We start from the raw sequence: 26,791 nt of genomic DNA, 5'->3' as shown, positions 1-26,791 counted from the left end.
TCTGTTTTTATTCATTTATTGTTGATGTTCAACTGGCTATGAACTTCAAATTTGCAGTACGTTCAATATGTACACAATCCCAAAATCCCCAAAAGGCTGTTACAGTAGTAACTGTACTACTTTTCTTTCAACCCCAATAGGGGTTATTAAGTTAGTCAGAGATCCTATGCCCACTTATGCCTGCGACTTAAAATCCCCATCCAACCCCCAGCCTTAAACCAAGCCGTGCTCTCTCAGTTCTTTTTGGCCTTTGGCGAGTCATACTTCCTCTTGCTGGAGTACCAGAGAAGCAGAGGGATACCAATGGAGGGCAGAGTCATCACGCCGAACGCAGCCCAGTCCAGCTGAAAAAGACAGACACAGGAAGGTGAGTGAGAAGGCAAAAGCCTGGCCAAAAACACAGAAAACCACACCCTGTGTTCAATTCACCATTTCTTAAACTGAAGGAGACAAAAATCCTACTTTCTTTATATTATTGGTCACCAGATATAACAGAACATTTTTTGAGTGAATGTATTCTTTTAGCATTGCACGTTGTGTGGCAAAACTAATTAGAGCCAAAGGTGCAAAGTCACCCAAGGAAGCCCAGGAGCAGGCACGCACACACGTACGCGCGCACGCGCACGCGCGCACACACACACACACACACACACACACACACACACACACCTACTGGGCCAACTGCTGCCACTTTTAAGATGGAACATTTACTTGTACCTTAATTCAATGTATGAGATGGTGACATGAATCCATCAACACACCTTAAATTTCAATGTGACAACTTTGAGCACTCATCTGTTTTTATTGTCTCTCTTGGATGACAAGCACTTAAGTATTGAGTGGATCGTCACACGTTCTTTGAGGGAAAAAAGGGTGAATATTGAAAAAAATATATTTCTTAAATATATGTATTTCTAGATGTTATTAAAATTATGTTATTAAAAAAACCTGTTTACTATTCATATTACTGTTGAATATTGTTAAGGCAGAAGTGACAAGGACTGTTTATCACAGAAGACACAAAGAATGTAATGAATGAATAACAAAAGTGAAAAATACTTCTAAAAGTTGAATATTGTTTAGACAGAAATGACAGAATGTTTATTACAGAAGACACTGAATGTAATGAATAAAAAGGCCCAACAAAAGAGAAAAAAATCTAAAAGAAAATGCGTTTACTGGTCATACTACTGTTGAATAAAACAAGACATATTTATAACAGAGGAAAGACAGATTATTATTAAATTTATTTTTTATTATTAAAATTATTACAACAAGGAAAATATATTACAAAGCTGTATGTTTGATTTTTGATATTTGCCATTATAATGTAGATGTAATTATAAAAAAAAAAATGCAGCAGGGGGTCCCCTCCAGAGGCTAATGCGATTTGGGATGGCAAAGTTTGGGAACCCCTATCCTAATCCACACTTGGAGAAAAATATGTCGAAGCTGCATCTGGTGTGCACTACATCCCCGCTGTTGCCTGAGAAGGGGTCAGTGCAAAAAAATTATTTTTAGCCTGCTCTTTTTTTCTGAAAATGTTGCCGGGCAGCCCCTTTTCGGACAATTAACAGGTTGCAGGCTTCATCCACCAGTGTACAAGGAAATACAGCGAGTGATGCTGTGATGGTGCAGTAAGTGACAAAAACCCTGCCCACATGTAACAGTCTTGTCTGCAGTGGAAACACAACAGATGTCAGGTCTAGGTACATGTCCATAGGACTTACTTTTGGTTCCATAGGTACTACACCGAAAGCCTTCAGAGGGAATGCAGATATAATGTTGACCTTGCCTCCAAATACAACCCTGATCACAACAGGTCAGTTAACTCGGTTAACTCGAAAGTGCTTGTCACTTGCTGTTTCACACTCGTGAAACAGCAAGAGACAAGCACTTTCTGAATTTAACACTTACATAGTGTGGAGAGAAGCGCCGGTCGAACTCCCGCTGAGCCAGGATGCCTCCCTGGCCAGGGGCGCTGGTGTAGCCAACCTGCAGAGAGGAGAGACACTTCAGCTTCTTTCACCACACACAGCAACTGCTGTGATTCATAAAGATCATTAACAGGTTTTACCACGACTTGTCCTCCCTCCTGGGCCAGGTAGCTGACAGAGGCTGAGGTGAAGTTGAAGTAACCAGCCTTGAGGGGGCGCAACACCACTGTGTGAGAGACATTGCTGGCTCTGGAAGTTCAAGAGTTAAATCTGAACAACTTGATGGAATTTTCATAGTAGCTGCTGTTTTTAATCAACTCATCCTTCAACTCCAAAGAAGGCTTGAGGACAAATCTAATTTTGTTTTTAAACTTTTCAAAATGACCAATAAATCTACCTTCTACCAGCTATGCTTTGAATGAGTGCACTTTACAGACAAAGGTTTAGCAGTCTGTGATGTTGAAATGTCATAATTTCACTTTTTAAAGTCATGTGCAGCTTACACAGGTTACAAAAGGATTGTCAGAAGATAATAATTCAGTGCAAGTGTGGAGCCCTGACTAACTGGAGATACAGAGGTGTGTTTGTAAGCATTTTTAATAAATTTTAAACTACCATCACTAAGGTCATCCTTAAGCACTAAGAACTGGCAGGTGAGAGAGGATCATTAAGAGGACATTCAGATTTAAGGATACGGTGCAATCCTGTCCCATTTGACATTTAACATTCCTGAAACGATTCCAAAGTCTTCAGGGGGAAAAGAATCATCGGACAGCTCCACCTCCAGGGCAGCACTGTGGAGACAGACCGAAGAGGACACTCAGTCAGTATGTAAACCATTTTAAACTATCTTTGTACTCATACATGTAGTGGATGATGAGGACGACTCTTGATAAGAAGATATTCAAATGCCTACACAAAACTGAAACTTCTTTTGGAGATTCCTGCAGATGACCCTCTGGGTCAGCTAATGGACCTAACTGCCTTGTTAAACTTGTTAAACCTTGTTAAACAACTCTTACAAGCAGAACTAAATTATTACAGATTTTATTGCCCGACCAACAGTTTGAGTTAACTTATCATATGGGGCAAGGAGCTGTCAACTGAGCTCCTGCAAAGACTTAAGGAGATACAGTAGATCTTTACATCATAGAAACTGACAATTTTTGTCTTTGTTGCACAACCAACACGTGACATTCCCGCACATCTTCAGACTGTAAGAGGACTACATTAACTGATTTTCGTATTCAAAGTAAAACATACTTTGAAATGTTGTGTGGAGGTCTCATACCTACAGAACTGAAACTTTGCTTACCTGCCGATTTTGAGGCCAAACTCACAAACACAAGCTGTGCCTGTGTGTGTGTGTGTGGAGGTGTGTGACCTTTCGTAACCCCCTGCCGGCAGCATGCTACACACTGAATGGACAGACTCTGTTCAGACTTGCATTTTGATATGCATCTCCTCTATCTGTATCTTAATTATCCTTCCTTTACACTGTTGTGTACAGATGCTATATTGTTTTATAATCATGGAATTTGTGATTTTCTAATTATAGGTTTTGTTGATAGACCTTTGGTCATATTAAGTACTTTCATTCGTTTATATTTTGATGCTAGTACTTCTATACCTTTACTCAAATAGAATCTTTAACAACCTTTAATTATATCAGATTGTTTTGATACCATAGTATTACACTTGCTTATTTTAACACATATTCGTTATGTTTGTTAAATGTGGTTAATACTGTTTTCCTGAGTTAATGATCTGCCAAAGAATTATTTGTTTTTCTCAAGTGTTTGGTATCGATCAGCAGAGGAGGACATCATAGTCTCAAATATTGAAAATTTGAAGGCCTGTATTGAACTTTATCAACACTTTAGGAAGAAATTAGATCTAGACAGTTAAAACAGAAGTGATAGAAGGGAGGAGTGTAATTTTCCCGCTTTGATGGTCAAGCACCACACCACTTTTTTTCACAGGAGTTATAACCCCAGTGAAGTTGAAGGATTTTGGTCTTTTGGAGTGTTTTGGCACTGCAACTTTCCAGAGCAGACCGTTTCCCTGGCATCAAGACTTTTGAGGAAGGTGAAACGATCTTTCCTGTGCTGTTATGGGGTTGATGCTCTTAAATGACAGCGGTACATAGGAGGTGTTAGACCTGGGTTAGGATCTCCGATTAATACAATTATGGGTTATTCTCTGATCAGATCTCTTCTTTATCTTTTTCCCTCAATGTTTTATGGGAAAGGTTGCCTCTCTACTGTTGGTCGATGCTTGACATTGACTTTTCTTTAATCTTAACTTTTCATCTGCTTGATCATCTTGCACTATTTCAGTGCACCTGATCAAGTACAGATGTCACACTTAATTCAGTTCCTCACTGGTTTTCATCCCCTCATTTTTATTCTTGCTAATTCATGAGTTTGTTGCTCATTTAATAATTTTATTTACTTGGTGTCTTTGCTGTATTCACTGTTTCATCACTTATCCCGACTGATTCTTAAATTCATCCATTTGTAGTCTTTTAGGTGTAGTTTTGCTGTGTAGAGAGTAGTTTCATAAAACTTTCATTTATAAGAACTTGATCTTGTGATGTATGTGTGTATAATGTCAGGTCCCTGTACACCTGGAAAAAGAACTCTGTAGCAAACTTCAAATTATAAAACTAGATTAATTTAGAAGGTAAAATGGGCTATCAATCTTTCTGTTTTAATGGGTGGTGCTCCGAGGTTTTAAACTCTAATTTTTAATGTAAACTTATTGTTCCTGATAGCTGAAGTTGATTCCCATTACTCCACTTCATCTTTGTACCAATTCATGTTCCTGAGTCATAATTTTGCATTATGAGTTACAGTTACATATTTTGGGATTGATTTATTAATGAATTAATAATTTTAAATAATTGCTAATTAATAAATTAATCCCCTATTTAAACTGCTACTTACACTATGAATGTTTTTAGCTCCTGGTTTGTTGTGATTATATTTCTTGTCTATGGTTTTTTGTTACTAATGTATATTTGATTGATCTTGTATGTTTTGTCTTATTTGGAAGAATAGTTGTTGCTACGGTAACAACTAATGGGGATCCAGTGTAAATAAAAAAAAAAAAGTGTCCATGCACAATTTAGTTGAGCTGCGGCCATAGCTCGATTAGGCCATGTAACTGGGACTACTGCCATTATCCCAGTATACAAGAACATAGGGGGAATCGATTTACTGACGGTAATATCTCAGACTCCTTCACAGCAGGTGGTGATATGCCCCCTTTCAGCTAGTTGCTTTAGACCTATATTATATATACTGTATATGATATAGATCCAGAAAACTGCCCACAACATCCATATAATCAAACAGCACTGAGCAAACTCTGCCTTCATTGATAAGTTTTAAGCCAAAAAAAAAAATCAATATCATTTTAAGTGTGTGCTATATTTAGAATATTTCCAGTGCTTTATCTTGATGTAAGACAGCCCTTACCAGGAATTTCAAGCCGTTTTATCAAAAACACCAGATGTCACTCATTTTACTCCACTGAGCAGCGGCCTCCATCAGTTAGTGTGTTGGTGAAGACGAGCACATGTTAAAATGTAGTGTACTAAATTAATATTAATTTTTTTAGGTGGTTAAAATATGTTTTGTTGCTGCTCCGTCCACAGCAGGACATCGCTTAAGCAGATGGCAGCAGCCACATACTGCAGAGATGCAGTCTGTGGAAACCAACCACGCACTTGTGAACTTTCTTTCCACATTATGTGCATCAGTCTGGATACCATATATTCTGCATGTGGCTGTGTGCACACAACCATGGCCCCCTGCACTGTAACAGTTCAGCACAAATACACACTTAAAATGAGCAAATGCAGGCTTATCTTCCAATATTTTTAAACATTTTATCTCACAAGGAAAAAGCTAAAATTAATATAAAGATAAGCTAAGAAAAATAATTAATAAACATCCCTGCCTTCAGCAAAAATAAAAACTACCCTCTGTCTCTGATAGTATTAAAACAGTCCAGTAGCTGTATCTGAGGAAATGACAGAAGCACTATTAGTGGCAAGGTTAGCTCATAGGTCTACCTAGAGTTCACGAAACAAAACAAGAGTTTAAAAACGAGGTCTGGGAATAAAAGTGTTGTATTCATAATCACAATGACAAATATTTGTGGCTAGACACTTCAAAAATCAGACATACAGCTTGAGTGAAGTTCAGCACACAGGTGTAGAGACAGTGATGATGCCACAGAGACAGATACCTCCTCCAAAGGGAGACATACTGGATACGCCCCCCCCCCGACGCCCCAATTAATGGAATCAGTGAGGAGATTTCATTTGCTTGCTTTTTTTTTTTTTAATTGTATTTTTGTTTATCAAGTGAACAGATTTGGTTATTTAAGATGTAAATACATATGTGCATTGGTACAGGCTGTGATTCTGTGCAGATTTTGGCCCCCCGTGCTGGGATATTTTGATTAGATGACTTTTAATTAATTCCACCTGTGGGCTTCTTGCATGACATTGCCAATATTAACGCTGAATAAGGGCGTCATGTTATGTGTTTTTGATTTAGTTGAACGGTTTAACTGTAGCAGGAGGCAAATTTCAATATTCCAGAACAACACAGGAAGCTGCTGTCATTTGACTTTGCATGGTCCAATCTGTCTCAAACTTCACATACTGCATGAGTGTCACAGCCTGAAGACATCTACATGTCAATATTTAGTTATACTTATAGCCCCACCAACTGACAACAGGAAACAGGCCTGAAATTAAATAAGACCGGATATAGTATGCATATAACCCAGAAGCATACTTTGATTAGGGGACAGACTTGCAATATAAAGTCCAGATATCCTTTTATCAACATCAGTGACACAAATCTGTTATATGATATGTGAAGATGGAAAAGAAAACATCCACCTGCTCATTTGGTAGATGCTCAGACATCTTACAGAGCTCACAAGCAGCCCAGCCAGAATCACACAGGCTGGCTTCTCCCTTTTCAGACACCTCTCATTAGTGGAGCTCTGCTGCCACCTGCCACTGCCACTGTCACTGATGTCTGTCACTGACACACATACATCCTATTATAACATCATGGAAACACTAATTCACTGCTGCATGCAGTGTTTCCCTTTCAGAGAAAGATACGGTGACTTCACTTGGTGTCTTGCAAGTAGCCCCAACATGCATGGAGGTGCGAGGATCCATTCATCACTCTTTGCAGCTTTAATTAGGGCCCAAGCATCAACCGCCGACCACAGGCGGTCGCGAAGGTCCTATTGAAATTGAAGGAATTATTAGGGCCCGAGCACCTGCCACCGGCTGCGAAGGCCCTATTGAAATTGTTGGAATTATTATGAGGGCCTGAGCACCAACCTCAGACTGCAAGGACCCTCTTGGAATGCAAGGAATTATTATTAAGGCCAGAGCACCAACTGGTGCGAGGACCCTCTTGGAATGCAAGGAATAATTATTTTTCCGTCTCTTGGACACAGCCCCCAAACCCAACAGGAAGTCGTTCATTTTGAATTCTGAGCTCATTTTTTGCAATTTCGGCCCTTGTACTTTTGCCATCTTGTCCTACGAATTAATCCGATCGGCTTCAGAATTGGTGTGTCCATTTTCAACCACTTGGCGATGAAAAGCTATCACAGGTCTGCGCAGAAGTTACAGTTACTTACAGTTTTCCCGTTGGGTGGTGTACAATTTTAATGCCTTGCCTTAAAACAGTAAATTGTTGTAACTTTGGTGTACATTGTCCAATCTGCCTGAAACGTAATAGGTTTTATGTAGTTACCGCCCTGAGCACATCTGTGTGATGTTCGGCAATCGTAATAGCGCCACCTACTGGCAACAGGAAGTAAGCCTTGAGGGATATTTATCATTGGATTTACATGATATTTACATGGTTTGGTCTATTAATGAGGTACACCAAGATGACTTGGCAATTGTGTCCCCACCACTGCCACCTAGTGGCTGCTGGACGGACTACACCAAGTGAAATATCTCACTCCAGGGTCCAAACTCTATGCGTGCATTATCTGACTTTGACAGAGATAAACAACTGTATTAGTCGCAGTCCTGCAAGGAACCCCGACATGCGTGGGGGTGCCAGAGCCCTTTCATCACTGTTTGCAGCTTTATTTATTATTCGGGCCCGAGCACCGAATGGTGCGAGTACAAAAATTGGCTGGTACATATAACACCCCATGATGAACAAAAGCATGGACTCATATCAAATGTGTGAAATTTTGTAAAGATCTGACCACCTGGGGAGATGTTACAACAGCTTTTGATGTCATGTTGAAACATCGAAAATGTCCGCCCCACCGCGGGAACCCCTCTTCAATGAAAACTCATAATATTCATTTTCAAGCACCATCAACATCTTAATGATTTTTTGAAAACATTTTGAGATCAATCGAGTCAACCTGCTAGGAGCTGGACGTCTTGTGTAAAACCTTGTCTTTCCTGCGCCTGTGGCGCTCTCATTATCGCTTAAATTTGTCATATGGATGTGTTCAGGGTGGAACACCTATCAAACATGTGAAGTTTGGGGCAGATTGGATCATGTACAACTGAGTTAAAAACAATTTCCTGTTTGGTGGCGAAACATGTAACTTCTTGGGCCCAGAACTTCCACACCGTTGATCAAACATCAAAACTGCTTGCAATCTATGGTCGTCCACATCTGAAGGTGGGATTTCCAAATGTTGAAGTCAATCCATTGAAATCTGTAGGACTATTGTTTCAAATTCCAACACAATGAAATTGCAAAAAATGACATTTCAATTCAAAATGGCTGACTTCCTGTTGGGTTTAGAGTATGGCTCCAAGAGGATTTTTTGTGTGTCCTGACATATTCTGTGTACCTCTAAATTTTCATACCTCTACATGAAATGGTTTGCCGGGGCTGGCATTTAGGGGGTGCTACTGAGCTCATTTTTTGACACTTAAACGAGACCTCCAAAATACAAAAAATTTCACCAGTCCGCATCATCATGCCAAGTTTCATGAGTTTTGGAGTATGATACAGCCCTCAAAAAAGCGATTAATTTGGCAAAATAACAACAATAATAATAATAACAATAAACGGACCAATTCCAATAGGGTCCTCAGACCATTCGGTGCTTGGGCCCTAATAATAATAATAATTCCTTCAGTTTCAAGATTCTGGCTTCAAGAGGGCATTGAGTATCATGATTAACTGACATGTTGATGTGTCCAGGGCTGCAATTTGATCACACCCGTAAAAAATTTGGGGCTTAATGTTAACTGAAGTTAGAGCAGCTTCCTGTTTGGTGGCGAATACTGCATTGCCATGGCAACGGTATTCATTAAAAACATATGAGCTTCAAAAGGAGGCATCATGGAGGTCTTAAAGCAGCTTTTGTAACCAAGTTTGAGCTGAATGTGGTCAACCTGAAAGGGGATGACTTTCTGTTTCCAGTAGGTGGCGGTATGCTGATGAGTCAGATGAGCCAAGCAGATGTGATCAGGTTTGGGACTCACATCAAGCCTGAGAAGTTTGAGGCAGATTGGACAATGTCTGGCTGAGTTCCAACAACTTTCTGTTTCATGAAGTTTCATGGGAGTTGAAAACCTAGCCGCGCCCAAATGGTGTAATGAAACTCAGGAATTGAATAACTTTCCATGTAGCATGTAGAGTTTGTTTTTATGACAAATTAAGTTAACTTAATGTGTTAAAATGATGCCTTTGTGTAATAACTTTGAGGAAATGTCTACACTAGTCAGTCTCTCTCTCTTTCAACCTATAAATGAACTCATTGGCAAAATGATCAAATGTGTTATTTGTGACTCATAGATGTGATCACATTTTAGGTGGTTGAAAAGAGGCTTATATTCACTCTGAATTAATACATATTTACTGAATATTCATACGTCATAACAGCCACTTTTCAACTTCAAAATCTTGTCTTGGTTCTTTCTGGGAAATAAAACATGTTACTGACTTGCCATCATATTGTGAAAGTGATTGATGGACTTGATAAACTTCACTGTATTCAATGCTAATGCATTAACACCGTCTGCATCTTTTCCCATGCTATCTCACCCTGTTTAGCTGCAGCTTCTGTTTTGGATTTTTTCTTCTTTGAAGATAAGTGCATGCTCTGCACACATGGTCATTAAAACCTCAAATTCAGTTGCGGGGAAATAAGTAGCACTGCTTTTAACTCTGCTTTCTGCCATTGTGAATCATGTTATCTGCACTCCTCCGATGGCTTTTTGAGCTCACCATGAATGCACTTCCTTCAGGCTAAACAAACTTAGAGTTGAATGAGCTCACTATGATGAGGTGTTCTGAAACCAACAGCTCACAGGTCGGGATTAGGCTAAGAGTTTGCTGAACCTTCTTTCTGAAGTAAGGCCCTGACGTCAGGATGCAGTTAGCCTTACTGAACATGAATACTGGAGGCCCAGGGAACAGCTCACCTGGTATCTGGTGAGAATTTACACCGTAGGCTGCCTGATGTTTCGGACATGTCACCTTGAGCTTCCTTAGTTGTGGATGTTGTTCATTAAAAAAAACAAATCAGTGTTTAGACCTCAGGAGAGCTGCTGAATAATTGACAGCAGGAGGTACAGACAGGCTCAGTGTGTGATGATTTGAAATTCTCACTGTGCTGTCTGCACAGTGAGACCATCAGACCATCAGCATCTCATTAAACCATGCAGCTCCTGAGCATGGGACAGCTGAAACAACGGGCTCACCCAAGCTGTGTTGTCTTCAGCTTAATACTTTTGTAAAAGATGCAGCCACACAACATGTGAGCATTGACAGTTTGTTGAACTTAACCCTGTGTGGACAAGGAGACCAATTACCCTGCTTCAGTGTCTACACCTTGTAATGCTTCAGGTATGACTGCATCCATTTGAACCTTTTCTGATGAACCGTTATGTCAGAAGCAAGTTGTCACACTGTGGTTAACTAAAACAGAACAGAATTGTGATGTACAGTATCATCGTCAATAGTTGGGAAGGCTGGGTATCAGAACCCGATACTTTAATGGTATTGACAGACAGAACCCAGTAATACATTGTATCAAAACTTCTTCAGTCAAACAACACCTGCGCCAGCTGTATGAAATGCCACCAAGTGCAGCATTACGGGAATTATTAGTATACCGTCTTTATGCTGTCTTTTTTAGATTACCATGCAACAGCACGTCAGATATGTGGCAGGCGATTCAAAATGGCACAGGCTACAAAAGCGGAAGTGGCCCCATCATATGTGAGGCCACCCTACCGAACAAGCTGAACACATTTTACGCTCGCTTTGAGCTCTTCAATAAGGCCTCAACTGTAAAGTCTACACTGCCAGCCACTCTCAGTGACAACAACAGATGTGGGAAAACTCCTGGTGAGAGTGAAAATAAACTAGTCTGCTGGCCCGGACAACATTCTTGGACGTGTACTAAAAACTTAAGCTGATCAGCTTGTTAATGTTATAACTAACATTTTTAACATCACACTCTCACAAAAGACTGTTCCCTCCTGCCTCAAGACCGCCATCATCGTCCCTTTACCTAAAAAGTCTGCTGAGTCTAGTCTTAATGACTACCACCCTGTGGCTCTTACCCCCATCCTGATGAAGTGCTTTGAGAAACTGGTTCTCCAGCACATCAAAGACAACATCCCTGCCAGGCTGGACCCTCATCAGTAGGCTTTCAGAAACAACAGATCCACAGAGGACGCCATATCTACTGCTCTTCACTCGGTCTTCACTCAGCTGGAGAATAAAAGCAGCTACAACAGGATGCTGCTTGTTGACTTCAGCTCAGCATTCAACACAATCTCTCCCATGAAGCTGATTGGAAAACTTAACACTCTGGGCTTCAGTACAACACTCTGCAACTGGATACTGGACTTCCTTACATGCAGACCCCAGAGAGTTAGGATTGGCAGTCACACTTCCTCTACATTAGTGCTCAATACCAGAGCATCCCCAGGGTTGTGTGCTCAGCCCCCTCCTGCTCACACTGTACACCCATGACTGCACTCCCAGACATCAGGAGAACTCTTTTGTGAAGAATGCGGACGACATCACCATCATTGGCTGTATTACAAAAAACGATGAGAGTTCATACTGGGAGGAAATCAACAACCTTGCAAAGTGGTGCACAGAGAACAACCTACTGCTCAACGTCAGTAAAACCAAGGAGCTGATTGTTGATTTTAGAAAGGATGCGCCAAAGACACACACCCCTGTCTACATCAGTGGAGCAGGTTAACAGCTATAGGTTCCTTAGAATTACTATCACCGAGAACCTATCTTGGTCATCACACATCACAACCCAGGTTAAAAAAGCATAGAAAAAGGTTCTATTTCCTACGGAAACTTAGGAAGGCAAAATTTCAGAGCAAGATCCTGGTTACCTTCTACAGAGGAGCAATAGAAAGCATAGAGACTGGAAACATCACAAACTGGCATGGTTAGTGGAACCAGAACATCATTGGTTCCCATCTACAGAGCATCAGTGACCTCAGTGAAGTGAGGTATCTGCACAGAGCCCAAAGGATACTAAAAGACAGCAGCCACCCCAGCCACAGTCTGTTCACCCTGCTGCCATCTGGGAAAAGATACAGAAGTATTTGCTGCAGAACCACCGGACTATGGAGCAGCTTTTTTCCCCAGGCTGTGAGAATCCTCAACTCCTCCTTTGACGCCAAAAAGATGAAGCAGGATTTAGGGTAATCTTTTAGTTAATTTCTACTTAAACCACATTAAAGAAAAATGACAATAAATCTACTTTGTAAGGTACAATACCTTGTATGTTGAATATCTAATTTGTTAAATTAAACTTTGTGTCACAGCTTTACATAGAGTCAAAATATATATCAGTAATGTAAGATCTGGGCAAAATAACAATAACAATAAAATTTTCAAAACAATTAAGTCACACTTTTAACATCATGTCCAAGATGCCTATGTATTGTTGTGAAGAAACATCCACTGCTAGTCCCTGGCTGTAATAACAGGTCCTATGACAGTGACTCAATGTTGCCTCTCAGGCCGTCCCTTCAGTTATAATACATCCTGGCCTGAGGGGCAGTAGCAAGTCACTGCAGCTTCTAGTGTGCTGCGGGAGAGGAGGAAGAAGTTGAGGAAAAGAAAAAAAAACAGTCGAGCTAGTCGGAGTCGAAGTACGCCAGGCGTTGCTGCAAAATTTGCATAGTGGCCAAAAGTGGAATTACACCGTTCGAGTCTGTTATGTGATGTACACCGAACCAGAAAGACTTTTTCCTATTGACATACACCAGGAGAGCAGACTGACATCTTTGACCATCACCATCACACATTTTATCTGTATTGTAATAATATATTGCACATACCATGATGTAGAAACTGTACAGCTTTGTAATTCCAACACCTGTATTCAACATAATTGCTATATTATTTTTCATAGTATTGTTCTCTATTTGTTTTTTTATTAGTTATGTTGTCAACTACTGCTGTATTTAGCCTTCACTTGATATACACCAAACATCAAAGGAAATTTCAGCATTCCTGTTTATCTTATCTTTCCTTCTAATAAATGGCAAAACATGAAGGGCTTTTTGTGTTGACAGTAACTGAAATGAAATATTCCAAACAGCCGGAAAGATATCCACAGGAATCTCAGTTGTAACATTGAGAATGGGTGAAATACTGCCCCCATTCATCTGGACTGGGTGGCTGGTTATTACAAATAGGTAATTTCAAGGGGGAAATACTGCCCCCCTTTCAGTTAGTCTGGGTGGCTGGAAATTAGAAACTGCACCTTTAGTCTAATCTTAATTAATTTGATTTTCTTCACAGCCTACAAGCCATTGTGATTTTTGACATAATCGTTCAACATTGTCAATTACCAACACACACTTCTGACCTGGATCCCACATTGTAGATGTTGTACTGCAGGGTCAGGTCCCGGCCCTCGACAGCATAGCGGTTCAGGAGGGATTTGGAGGCCAACAGACGAGCTCCCTCCTCTCCTGAGCCAAGGCCAAGCAGAGCCAGGATCAGTAACGCGTGCAGCATCGTTGTCATCTGCAAGAAAACAGGCCGGATGATCCAGTTAAAATCTGATCAACTACTGGAGCGATGGGATATACAGGTGTGTTTTCCAAACTAAACTTTGAAAATATTTTCCATCCCAAGTCCTAAACAAAAAAAGTTCTTCTGAGGAAAGCTCTACATGATTCCTAAACTGTTGTGCCATTAGAACAGTAGCCCTGTGAATTAAGGGAGTGAAAGATGTGGATGTGGAAAACAAAGTGCGCCATAGGGGTGTCAAGGCAGTCTGACATCAATATTATCAAGAGAATCTGCATCTGATGCACCCAGCTCTCAGGGTGCACCTGTGTGCCACCTGGTTGCTTTTGTGCCGGAGACTCTGTACACACTAAGGGACACCACTAAGACCCTGTGATTTCTGTGATGCGGAAAATATTAATGAAATTATGAAAGAAAAATGAAGCCAATGCAGAGGTGCCAAAAGCTTAAGTTCATTGACTGGCTCCAATCCCCAAAGACTCCTATGTTAAAATGGCAGCAGAAACAAACATGTTTACAGCCTGGTAGAAATTTTGGTTTTGGTCTATGTAGCTAATATTAACATTCATGACAACTGGACTGGGATGAATTTTTATACAAATCATTTGTCATTAGGACTCAAAGTCTGGCATATTTAAGGGTGGGGCTGCTTGACTGACAGACTGATCGCGAGGCATTGCTACAATAAAAAGTCAAAGATAATATGCACCTGCAGAGAAAAAATTAATAGTGTCTCTCAGCAGCAGCACAGTTGGACAGTGAAGGAGTGTACGCCAGCTTTACCCTCCGCATCACAGCACAGTCCTGCACTGCGTTGGGTGTAGCGAGTGCTGAAGCAGATAACTATCTTGCTCCGTATCTACTCTTTGGGGTAGATACCACCGCCCCCTCCCACCCCCCAACAGAACTTATTGGTGCCGACGTTAATTAGCTACTCGCATCCAGGCATCAGGTCGGAGAGTCAGAGGAGTGTCGGCTTGAAAACAGCGTGCAACTTACCGGAGAAAAGGTAGACTTATTAGCTTAAGAAAACTTATAATAGATTTTATAAGTTAAATAAACATTCGCAAAATATTGATGGCCAGCTAAGGTTACGTAGCTTAAGTTAATTGGGCCCGGTGCCAACTCAACTCAGTATCGCTAACGTGAGTAATATACATGCCATGATGTAACTGCTGACTGCATTTTCAGATGAGCTTGTTCAAATATTTTTCAAAGAAGAGAAAGACACCTGATGAGGATGGCGCTAGTCAGGTATCATTAGCCTTTTTACTGACTCAAATTATGATGGTTAGGTAAAAAATTATGTTCACACTTGTAATCAAATGTGACGTGAGTGTAAATTATCTAACGTTAATGTTTTATGTAATCGTATAAGACAAGTAACAGACAGGGAGGAGCAGTGGAACAAAGTGAAGGAGAGCAGAGTACAGGAGGGGGAGTGCCGAGTGAAGGAGCAGGAGAGCAAAGTGATGGTGCAGGAGAGAGAGATGAGAGTAGAGGAGAAAAACAAAGGGAAACACAGGCTATCAGGCTGGGACCCTAAATGGGTTTAAAAAAAAAAAAAAAAAAAGATTGTTTCTATTTGTAGGTGAAGCCTGACTTGAGAAACAGGCTGCAGGGGGATCACCTTGCAGCATGTATGCTGCTGAGCATCAACGGGCCACCTCTTGGGGAATTTCCGTACAACAGAGCCTTAGAGCTGTTCTACAAAAAACCAAGAAAAATCCATTGTTCTGAGCCTGGGTGCAAACTTTGCCACTGATTACAGCCCCATCAAGAAATTATTATTTATTGTTTTTATTATTTTATTGTTGAATTTTTGTTATTATTTTTTATTTTTACATTCAGCCTTTAAAAAGCGTCATTTGTTTACGCCGCCACGGCTCCCCGGAGAGCCTGCCCCCGCTGCTGAAAAAAATCCAAGAGGAAACACTGAAATGAGTTAACAGGTTTGACGTGTTGCCAGAAACATACCCGATCTCGGATGAACAATGTCGGCAAACCACTTTGGTTTTATCAATCTCTCTTTGTCCCTGTTTATATTTCACCGGGAAGCCGAAGTGTCCCCAAACGGGAGACCTTAATGTCGCAGGAGGGTCCTCAAGCTCTGGCTCATTGCCAATGCTAGCGGCATCAGCATTAGCCATGACGTCCACTACAACTGCTGTTTGTTGTGTCTCGGTGTGTGCAACTGCGCATGTGCGGCTGCAGCATGCTCTGCTCCACAACATGCGGTCCTCTACTTAATATGTCCGTGTGGAAACTCGTTCGGTACGCCTCCGTTCCGAACCGAACACCCCGTACCGAAACGGTTCAATACAAATACATGTACCGTTACACCCCTAATAGTTATATGGCAACATAACAACTTTTTTAAATACATAAATAGTTAGTTTGTAAACTACCTGGTCAGCCTTTTCTATTAATTTTGCGCTCTCAGAATTTCATATGATGCAAATTAGTTGTCTGCGTCATCGAGCTAGTTCCAGAGCCCTTTAAGAGAGAGTTGCGTCATCTCCGTTTGCTCCAATGGACCTTTTTTTCACAGCAATAACGGAACATGGAGCATCTCAATAATTTCTGGAAGTAGCATTAAATGCTTGCGGTGCAATGGAGCTGCGGCAGAGAAGACCATTAACATTAACAGCTTTAACAGGGTAAGACGTCTAAAGAATCGTTTTTGATATTATCAGCATATCTAAGATAAATTAACATGTGCAGTAAATCATGATATTGGATTATCTGCTGCTAAATTAGGAGATTTACGAAGCATAAACAGATATGCCAACAGAGTAAGCTAACGTTAGTACACTGTACTGTAGAAACTGAACACATTTCGTTAGCCTGTTAATTTAAAATATCCTGCTCTTGAGAAATTTCATCTAACATTTAAGAATTAAAGGGGAGAAAAGGCTTGTGTGATTTATTTTACAGGTCAGTGTGAGTTACATGACAGCTTTGTTAAATACAACATGGTGCTTGATAGCAGAGTGCTATTTTGTGACATATTAGTATTGATGTGGATTAAAAGTGCATATTTGACATATCTAAACAGAATGTAAAAAAAAAAACATTACTGTAAACAGAAGCGTAATTTAAGGGTGAATGTTTTTAGCTTTGTGATTCTGTTGGTTCCATTTGTCTTTATTATGTTTCAGCTCAGCTGATTTTCCATTGATGGCAAAGGGAGGGAAGCTGAAAGACCTGAATGAGATCTCAGGATAAATCATTTAGAAAATGAAACACACTAGGCTTAATGGGAAATTATTCTAAATACTGAAATTGTTACACTACTGTATTATATTATATTTTATTATGTTGTTATATATGTAATCTTGTTATTGTATATTGGTAACTAACAATAGGAGCAGTGGGTGCTGGGGGAACTATTTCGAAGCGGGTTATAAAAACGCAGAAGGCTCTAGTTTAATGCAGTTCATTAACATATAAACACAGCCTAATGAAGGCTCTCCTCTGGAGCACTGATCTGACGAATTCATGCATTCACATGCAGTGGTTTACTCTTTGTATTAAAATCACTCTCTTATATAACAGTAGTGTGACAGTATTGAACAATGAAGTAGCCTAGACCTTTTTAAACAAAAGAAAAAGCTTGGACACAGGGACGGGCAGGTTGACAAAGGATCAAAGTCTGATAAATTATTAAAAAAGCATTAATAATTGGAGGCCTATCATGTGAAACACTATAGACAAATGCTGAGATTAGCACAGCAAAAGCTAATTTCCAGGCGAGTAATTCACTATCATAACACAACTAACAAAGTTTCATAACTGAAGTTGGGGAACAAACACGCTGCATCTCCCAAAGCGGTTTCCCACCCAGGCCTATAAAAGGTATGTGTTACCCTCTCTCCTGTCCTCATCTCCCCCTCTCTTTCAGCAAAAGAGCTACACAGGATTCAATGGCACTAAGACAGCACCCACAGTGTCAGCTTCATATCTTCTACAAGCCGGAGTTGGCAACACTGTTTACTTTATTCCTCTGTAGTGTAAGTTCATATGGGGAAGGGGGTGCTGAGAGAAGTTAGGCCATTTGTCCATGACTTTACCCTAGAAAAAACTTCTTTGTTTGACCCTTTAAAACCTGGACCAATATCACTTCTCTTGTGCTCCTCTCAGACGCCTTTCACAAATGTTCCACAGATCATAAGTCAGATAAAGAAAACTATTTTTAAAAAGCTAGGGGAAAATTTCAAGGGAAAAAGGGAAAAAAGCTAGGGAAAAACTATGATCATAAGTATCATGATAACATGTTTAAAATCATGTCACAGAATTGTTACAATTTTTAGGCACTTTTTCCTGGTCATTTTTTTTCTTTTTTTGTTTTTCTGTATTCTATTACCTGTTCTGTTTTTGCTAAAACGAACTTGTACTTTTCACTAATTTCTAGTACTTCTAAGTTTTGGGTCTTTTATTCTTCTATTGCTCATTGCAATCCTCCCATATTTATTAACGAAATCAAGCCACTTTGCTAAGGTTTCAAAGGATTAACAGCCTAACGCTGGCAGCCAGGAAGGCTCGTCAAGTGCTTCTTTCAGGTGAAGTGAAGTGCAGGGAGAACTCAAGGGAAAGTGTCTCTCCTCGGAGCCTCGGCCACACGGCCACACAACCTTTTGTTTAAAGCTGCACTAACAAACATAAAGCAGCTCTGCTGATGAGACGTTAACAACATTCCTGGCTGGATGAAAGTAAAAGGACATTCAGCTTGTCTAAAAGACAGTGCTGATCACCGATTGTTACAGACGCTTACGTGTACAAGAGGAGCCAGAGAGCCGTCAGCTTTCAGAGTAGTTCCACTACAGACCAGTGCTCCCAGTCTCCATTAACAGCATATAACCAGAGCCTCCAAAATATAATATCAGAGGCTCCAAAATATCGCGTAGGAAAATAAGTGCAGTTAGAAAAGTTAAAGGAAACACAGGAAGAGAACGTTACCTTTCAGCGTTGCTCCTCGACTCGTGGATATTGAAGGAGTCAAAACGGCGCATGCGCAAAAGCTTAAACTGCTGTTTGCATGACGTGGACCAAATATTGGCTGAAGACAGCGCAGCGCAGCGCCCCTGCTGCTAGGAGGCCGTCGTGTTTCCTCTCATCCTTTTTTTTTTATTGAACAATTGAAAATACAAACGTTCAAAGAGGATAATAATAATAATAATAATAATACAGATGAAAGTTGAATACAATATAAAAGTGCAAACATATAACACCAAATAGTAATAGATGGGACGAGGTGCAAAGGTACATTTTATCAGGCATTTAAACTGAACATGAAAAGGAGCAGCGAACAAATAAAATAAAAATGCTTGGTCTAATGTCCTCAAAGTAACAGAAGTAGATGCCTGCCAAATAAACCTTCTGTCATAATCATGAAACATTTTGGCTTTCAAAAGACTACTAATAAATTTATTATTACATTTTTTTATCAATCGGATTACATTGTCCTATCAATAAATTTGGTAGTACTGATAAGGAATTATTGTACATCATAGAATTTTTAATCAAGTGAATCAGAGGCAGCGGAATGAGTTTACATAATTTGTTAAATTCTCTGAGAACAATTAAAATTTTATTTCCTGTAAAGTCTGTGTAACTTAAAATGATTCCATTATCATCCATTAAATCTGTTATATATATATAATGTCTTTATTAAACCAATTGCTCTTGAGGATTGATTTTCAATTAAGTGTTATTACTCTATTGTTCCATAAGGTTGAATTATGGGGAGAAAAATGCAAAATCTGCTTGTGAAAATTGGATAGCTTGATCGGGATCCTGTTCACCTCAAAATCGCATTTCAAAATAAACTAAACCACCTATTTTTTACAAACAAGGACCTTAGAATGTGGAACCACATGGAGTTTGGCTGTGACAGACAGGATTTTATTCAGTTAATTCTAAAGGTGCCAACCATAGACTCAAATTCTGAGGCTTTGATACCACCTTTATCATACTTCTTCACAAGGTGAGTCCTTTTAATGTAGTGGGTTGTATTCCTCCATAAAAATTGTGTTAGCTTTATTTATGTTTTTAGAGGAAATATATAGAGTGACAGGAATAAATCAGTTTGGAAATACCTTCAGCTTTAGATAGAATGGTTCTGCCAAAAATAGTAAGGTCTCTGGTTAACCAGTGACAAAGTGATTTCTTCATATCCATAATACGGTTAGAAATATTACTGTCTTCTCTTATAATTAAGTTTTTAGATATCGTGAGCCCTAGATATTTAACTTAAGATTCAATTGAAGCTTTAGAGGAGTCAGATAATGGCCGCAGATAATCTGGCTGCTCATTCTCTGGCAGGATTCTTCGAAAGCTTTACGGTGGACAGATTCTGCATGTTCTGCATAGCGACGAGAGGCGAGATGCAAGCCAAGGAGGTAAATTCAGGTGCTTTTGAACCCCACACTATAGACACTCACAACCAGCAGGTGCATGAGGTAGGATCCCACTATAGCAAAACGGTATGGTGTTAAAGGAGAGTGTGTATTGAATGACGGTCTGGAGCACTTTCATGTTGTCTGTGGGTACCCCCCTGACATCCTCCATGACCTTTTAGAAGGGATTGTTCCTGATGAGCTATTGCTCTGCATTTCAGACATGATTTCTAAGAAATATTTCACCATAGAAACACTGAACCATGCGATGAAAACTTTTGAATATGCTTTTCATGACAAAAATGACCAGCCTCAGCTAATTGCACACGGCTTCTCTACCAAAGGGACCATAGGTGGCAATGGCCATGAGAACTGGACCCTACTCAGGCTGCCCCCACTTATCATTGGCCATAAAGTCCCTGAGGGAGACAATGCATGGAACATTCTGCTGCTCCTAAAAGACATTGTTGAGTTGGCTGTCGCAACAAAGCACACTGAAGAGTCGGTACATTTCCTTGACTGCAAAGTGTCGGGCACAGAGACTTGTTGCAAACAACATTTTAGATTACGGCCGAAACATCACTACCTCGAGCATTACCCCGAGATGATCAAAACATTTGTGTATCTATCCTGGTAGCACAAATCACGCCTTTTACTGATATCCACAACCATTTTATTCTTCACAAAGTTACAGAACACTGTGAAAACTGTAACAAAAATAAAACACATTTCAGGTATATCATTCTCAAATTATTTTCTTACACAAAGGTACACAAATTTTATCATTCAGACCAATTACCGTGTATGCCTGCTTAGCCAGTAGTAGACTGTCCTTTCTCGTCTCTTTCTCTCTCCCTCGCCTCACTCACAACTCCCTGCAGACGACCCGTCACTTGGAAGTACAGAAAGTAACCTTTCACAATAATGTTAACTTAAACAGTTCAACAATATGACCGTAGAACCATGAATCAACTGTAGGAATCCTCATCAAACTTTATGTAAACATAATAAAGGAAACAATCAGAAATCATGTGACAACATTACCCCGTCTTCCGGTGTTGCCGTGGTAACACATGGCTGTATTGCGGGCGTCACACAAATTCTTCAAACGGGTGATTCGTAATGCACACAACTTCAAAAATGTACCTCTTACATTGGCTGTTAAGCATCAGAAAATTAAGGCTTACTATTTGGACACAAGTTCATTTCTCAAGCCTTCAGTTGAAATGGACAAGGTCACTACAGCATCAATCACATCTTATCCTGAGAATGTCCAACAGGTTTTCTGCCAGAGAGTTCCTCAGCTTACATCAGTTCTTGTTGCATCATCAGTCTATGTGGATAGAGTTAGATATTGTTCTGACATGATAGTCTCTGTTGGTTCATGCTCTGGCCTCCCTTCATTTAGGCAGATCAAACAGATAGTGGCACTCAACACCGAGATCCTGTGTGTTTGCAATGAGATGACTGCTTGGTACCACGAACATTTGAGATCTTTCGAACTCATCTGTGATAGCAGTAACCCCTCTCTGTGTGTGGTGCAGCTGAAAGAGCTGAATGATGTTTTCCCTCTCTCAGCATACAGATATGGTGAAAATTTAGTAGTGACCCTCAGGCGTCATATTCTGTGTTAAGAAGCCACAGTGTGATTTCTGCTATCAGTCTAGATGGTAATGGAAGATTTTGTAGCTTATTTTAGAGCTCATGTTGAAATTTATAATGATACACTCTGAGAAGTTTTTTTTTCTTTTTTCCTAAATGTGGGACTTTTTTGTAAATGTTTTTCTTGTACACTTGAGAAGGGGGTTTCTTGTGAATTAGACTTTTTTTTAAATGGATTTACCACTTTAATCTCAGGGGACATCACATTTTTCTCTTGTAAATCTCACATAGAACGCCCACACACACAAACAACACAGACACATCCATCTCCCACACAAACACAGACACATGCAACACCCACCCAAACAACACAGACACATCCAACTCCCACACAAACACAGACACATGCAACACCCACACAAACAACATAGACACATGCAACACCCACACAAACACAGACACATGCAACTCCCACACAAACACAGACACATGCAACACCCACACAAACAACATAGACACATGCAACACCCACACAAACACAGACACATGCAACTCCCACACAAACACAGATGCATTTAACTCCCACACAAACACAGACACATTCAACTCCCACACAAACAACACAGACACATGCAACTCCCACACAAACACAGATGCATTTAACTGCCACACAAACACAGACACATTCAACTCCAATTGTGTTAAGTGTGATTTTTGAGAATTTCCATGGTTTTTTTTTATAGCTTGGTTCATTGTTGGTGTTCAGTACATGAACACAACGAACTGGTACATGTAATCTATTCATTGTTGCAGCTCTTTTATTCCATAGATGTGTAAAACTATTTCTAATGGTACATTTCACCTCTACATAAAAACTTACATCATTTAACTTGTCTTTACAGTAATGTTTCTTCTGGAGGAAAAAAAGTGCACTGAACTTAAGCAACCAACTTATTAATCAACTATTTTTGTGATGCACATAGCAATGGCTCAGCAATTGAATGACCTTTTCGATATGAACATTTCTAATCTAATTATTGTTTCTATTCCCAAGATGACTGCAAACCAGAAGATGACCTTGAGGGTCATTCTAACAGAGGCAGATATAAGAAAAGCCATCCTAAGTACAAGGCCCTCTACAGTCTAAGATTTGATAATCAAGCTTAAAGAGGCACTGGGACTTCAATACATCTTCAGTCTCCAATACCAAGACCCTGAATTCAATAATGAACTATGTAATCTGACAGATACTGAAGAACTTCCAGAAAAACCAACAGTTAAAGTCTTGCCTGTCCTTGAGCTGGTACCTGTCCCACCTGTCTTCAGTGACACGAGTACAGCAGATACAGAGATACTCTCACACTCATCTCAGGAGCGTAAGGAACAGTGGCCAGAATTATTTGGCAGAGAGCATGCATAGCAACACAGCATACCCAACTGCTGCCCAGTTCGAAAGTGTTGCAGCAGCACTGATAAGCAAACACCCTTTCAAAGCGTAGGCAATCAGGATGCCTTGATGTTGCAGTAAATGCTGGTAAGCGGGGAAGGCATTCAGCAGAAGGCCAACCAGCTAACAAACGCATCAAAAAGGTGAAATCAACTACTTGCCCAACTTTCCGGATGGATTTGATCAGGCTGCCCTGGAGGGGGCCTGCAAAGACTTGGTTGATGAAATGCAGAAAAGAACACCAAATGGACCTCTTGTGAAACAGAAAATGGATCTGACGTTTGCTCTGAGAAGAAAAGAGGTAGTGGAGTTGGAACCCGCCATAAGCACGATGGTGAAACGCTGGCCTGCCCTTTTCACTGAAGATCAGGTATGTTCATGAAAGAGAAGCTAGCTAATGACTATCTTTCTATTATATAATGTGTCTAGATGTATATTTCTCTTGTCCGCTTTAAGGAAAACACTGATATTTTTTAATTTGGGGCATGCTGTTTACACACTTAAACATCAACATTTCAAATCATACAAAAAGGATATTCATGGGTGTTTCTCAGCTCTACTTTGCAGATGGCTTGCCTTGTATAGCTCAGTTGATCTAGGTTCTTAGGTTGTTTGTTTTTTAGTTCTCTGTATTTTTCAGGTGTTCATGGAGTTCAGCAGGATTGTGGACAAGAACCTCAAGCAGGAATTCTGAGAGCATCGATCAGCACAGTCCTCGTCTCCTTGAGATATTTCGTTCCAAGAGAGGGAATGTTGGACAGCTGTTGACACAGATTTCACAACAGACCAAGGTCCACACACATTATGTGCTTGGCATTGTTCTTTACAGGTTTTGTAAAAACATCATAGTGCCACTCTATTAGTTGTGTAATTTAGTTTCTTATAGATCATTAGCTTTCTTACTTGTTTTTCATTTTAGCTATCTAACTTGTTATTCTGTTTAATTCCCAAAAGAGTACAGAGCCAACTGCGATCTGGACACAGGTGCTCAGAGAGCTTCCAATCATCCTGGGGGACAACCCCACACACTTCTTCAAAGCAGACTTTGTAAGTAAGCTCTTGCTTTCTTATAATTTTCACCATTATTTATTTTTCACCATGACACTCTTACTGTCATGAACTGTGGCTCAGGAAGGTAGGACCCAAATGCAAAACTCAGACCAGGTAAGAGCAGCGAAACAAAGTTTATTCCCAGCAGAGAAGTCCAGAGTAAGAGGCAAAAAGCAAGGTCAAAAAACAAGCGAGGTTCAAACACAAAAAGACCTACTGACAAGGCTGCGTACCAAAGCTGTAACGTGGACGAGGAGGATCAATGAATTGGCGACGAGACAAGACGCAAAGGGGGAATATATGCGGGACTAATGGGGCGTGATGAGAAACAGGTGTGGGAAACACAATCAGGGATCAGGTGCACACCGACAAGGAGGGGGCAGGGCAGACAGGAACCTGGAACAGAGACAGAGGTGAGTGATACCAAAATAAAACAGGAAGACAAGACATGAAACATGAGGGAGAAAACAAAACACTAAACAGACTGCAGACCATGACACTTACAATATATTGATTAAAGTTTTTTTCAAATGAGAAGTCTAATGTAATGATTGTGCTCTTCTGTTATTCTTTATTAAGGAATCTGATGATGATTCTTTCCGTGACCTTGACATCGGGATACTTCTCACTGAGCGTGAAGGTGCTGTGCTCACATCTTCCCAGCATCTCAGTCCAGCCTCATTGAAAATCATCATTGAGGGAGAAGTCGTGATGGGAAACATTCAAGATCTGCCAAAAGCAACGGGTTAGGCCACACTGACCTACAACCAAAGCTACAGACTTTGAAAAATCAGCTTGCAATGTAAAGAGATGTCAGCTCTACTGTAATAAGCTGTTGACTGCTTTTTTTTTGCCACACCAATAAAAACACTTTCTGACCCGTGGGGTAAACCTTTTTTATTTTCTGTGAAACAGGCCCACAAACAGGCACACGTAAAATGCAGACACACACACAAACAACAGACACATTCAACACCCACACACAACACAGTCCCACACAACACCCACACACAAAAAACACTGACACATACACACCTACACACACTTAAATGCTGTAGGAAGCGGGCTGAAGGATATGACTTGTGTGAAAATTAAAATTGAGAGGAGTTGTAGCAGAGAGACATGAGACATTGTTTCAGTTGTTGTTGCATCATCTTTGTAGATGGAGTTGGTTATTGTTCTGATATGATAGTCTCTGTTGGTTCATGTGCTGGCCTCCCTTCATATAGGCAGATGAAGCAGATCCTGTTTGTTTGTAATTTCTTGTACATTTGAGCAGAGGTTTCTTGTGAATTTTGTTTTTTTAATGGATTTACCACTATAATCTCAGGGCACATCCATGTTTTTTCTGGTAAATTTGTGATGCATTCAACACCCCCACACACAACCAACACTGACAACACCAACACCCACACAAACAACACAGACACATTCAACAACCACACACATAATTGTTTCAATGATTTGAAATTACCTTTTTCAGATTAATCATTTTAGGTTGGATGTGTTGATGTTGACCTGATGATAAGTTTGTTATAATAAGATTGGCTGTGTTTTGCCATTTTACTTCAAAATAAAATGCATTGGAGCATGACAAAGTTGTGTGATGTTGTATGATTGTCATCATAAGTAGTGATACTGAGATTGTTGAATGAGATCACTACTGGTTATTACTTTGGTTTCAAAAAAATAAAAATAAAAATAAATAAATAAATAAAAATAAAATTCCTTAAGTCTAAATTCTTACTTGTGTTGTACGTCGCTTTGGATAAAAGCGTCTGCTAAATGAAATTGTAGAATTGTAGAATTGTAGCATTTAAAGGTGTTTACTTGTTTCCATCCAATTTAATTGAAACAATGTTTTCTACAATATTAACAAAAAAAGAAAAGGTAATTAAATTAGAGGAAAAAACAGTAATTGTAATAAATAAAAAGTAGCAATAACAAGTAATAATAGCTAATTATATTTAATAATTTTGAGTACACACTACTAACAAGTATAAGTACTAAACTTCAGGTTCTATGTTAATACAACTCAACATATTTAGTTTCAACTTGTGTTAAAAGTTAACGTTCCATGTAAGTAAAACTCAGCATATTTAGTTTCAGCTTGTGTAAAAAGTTAACATTTCATGTTTCTAAAACTCAGCATATTTAGCTTCAGCTTGTGTAAAAACTAAAGTGGTATAGGGCAACGGGTTTCCACGCGATTTGCAAGTAAAGTCAACTAATTCGGGTTGAGAGTGTGTTAGCCGAATTATACCATGTGAATTGTTTGGTATTAGACTTTCTCATTCT

The 26,791-nt window shown here is 39.9% G+C and overlaps 1 protein-coding gene and 1 pseudogene across 2 annotated transcripts; one reads left to right on the top strand and one right to left on the bottom strand.

Moving 5' to 3' along the window:
• On the bottom strand, positions 1-19,093 carry ssr2 (signal sequence receptor, beta). The gene is made up of 6 exons (XM_042506461.2): positions 18,956-19,093; positions 13,830-13,990; positions 2,633-2,731; positions 2,078-2,186; positions 1,918-1,995; positions 1-344 (listed from the first exon to the last, which is right to left on the bottom strand). Exons 2-6 carry the CDS (start codon positions 13,988-13,990, stop codon positions 234-236), a joined length of 558 nt encoding a protein of 185 aa, XP_042362395.1. The 5' UTR covers positions 18,956-19,093; the 3' UTR covers positions 1-233.
• Positions 19,094-22,908: 3,815 nt separating this feature from the next.
• LOC148186557 (uncharacterized) lies at positions 22,909-26,008 on the top strand (annotated as a pseudogene). Its single transcript, XR_015779447.1, has 4 exons — positions 22,909-23,813; positions 24,084-24,234; positions 24,398-24,490; positions 25,073-26,008. The product of XR_015779447.1 is annotated as an uncharacterized LOC148186557 (transcript).
• The last annotated feature ends 783 nt before the right edge of the window (positions 26,009-26,791 follow it).

Source organism: Plectropomus leopardus, chromosome 17, assembly GCF_026936395.1.
Source record: "Plectropomus leopardus strain MGB_pleo_1.0 chromosome 17, ASM2693639v1, whole genome shotgun sequence".
In the NCBI taxonomy this organism is placed as follows: domain Eukaryota; kingdom Metazoa; phylum Chordata; class Actinopteri; order Perciformes; family Serranidae; genus Plectropomus; species Plectropomus leopardus.
Note: the sequence above shows the minus strand (reverse complement) of the source record. Positions and strands in the feature narration are given on the sequence as shown.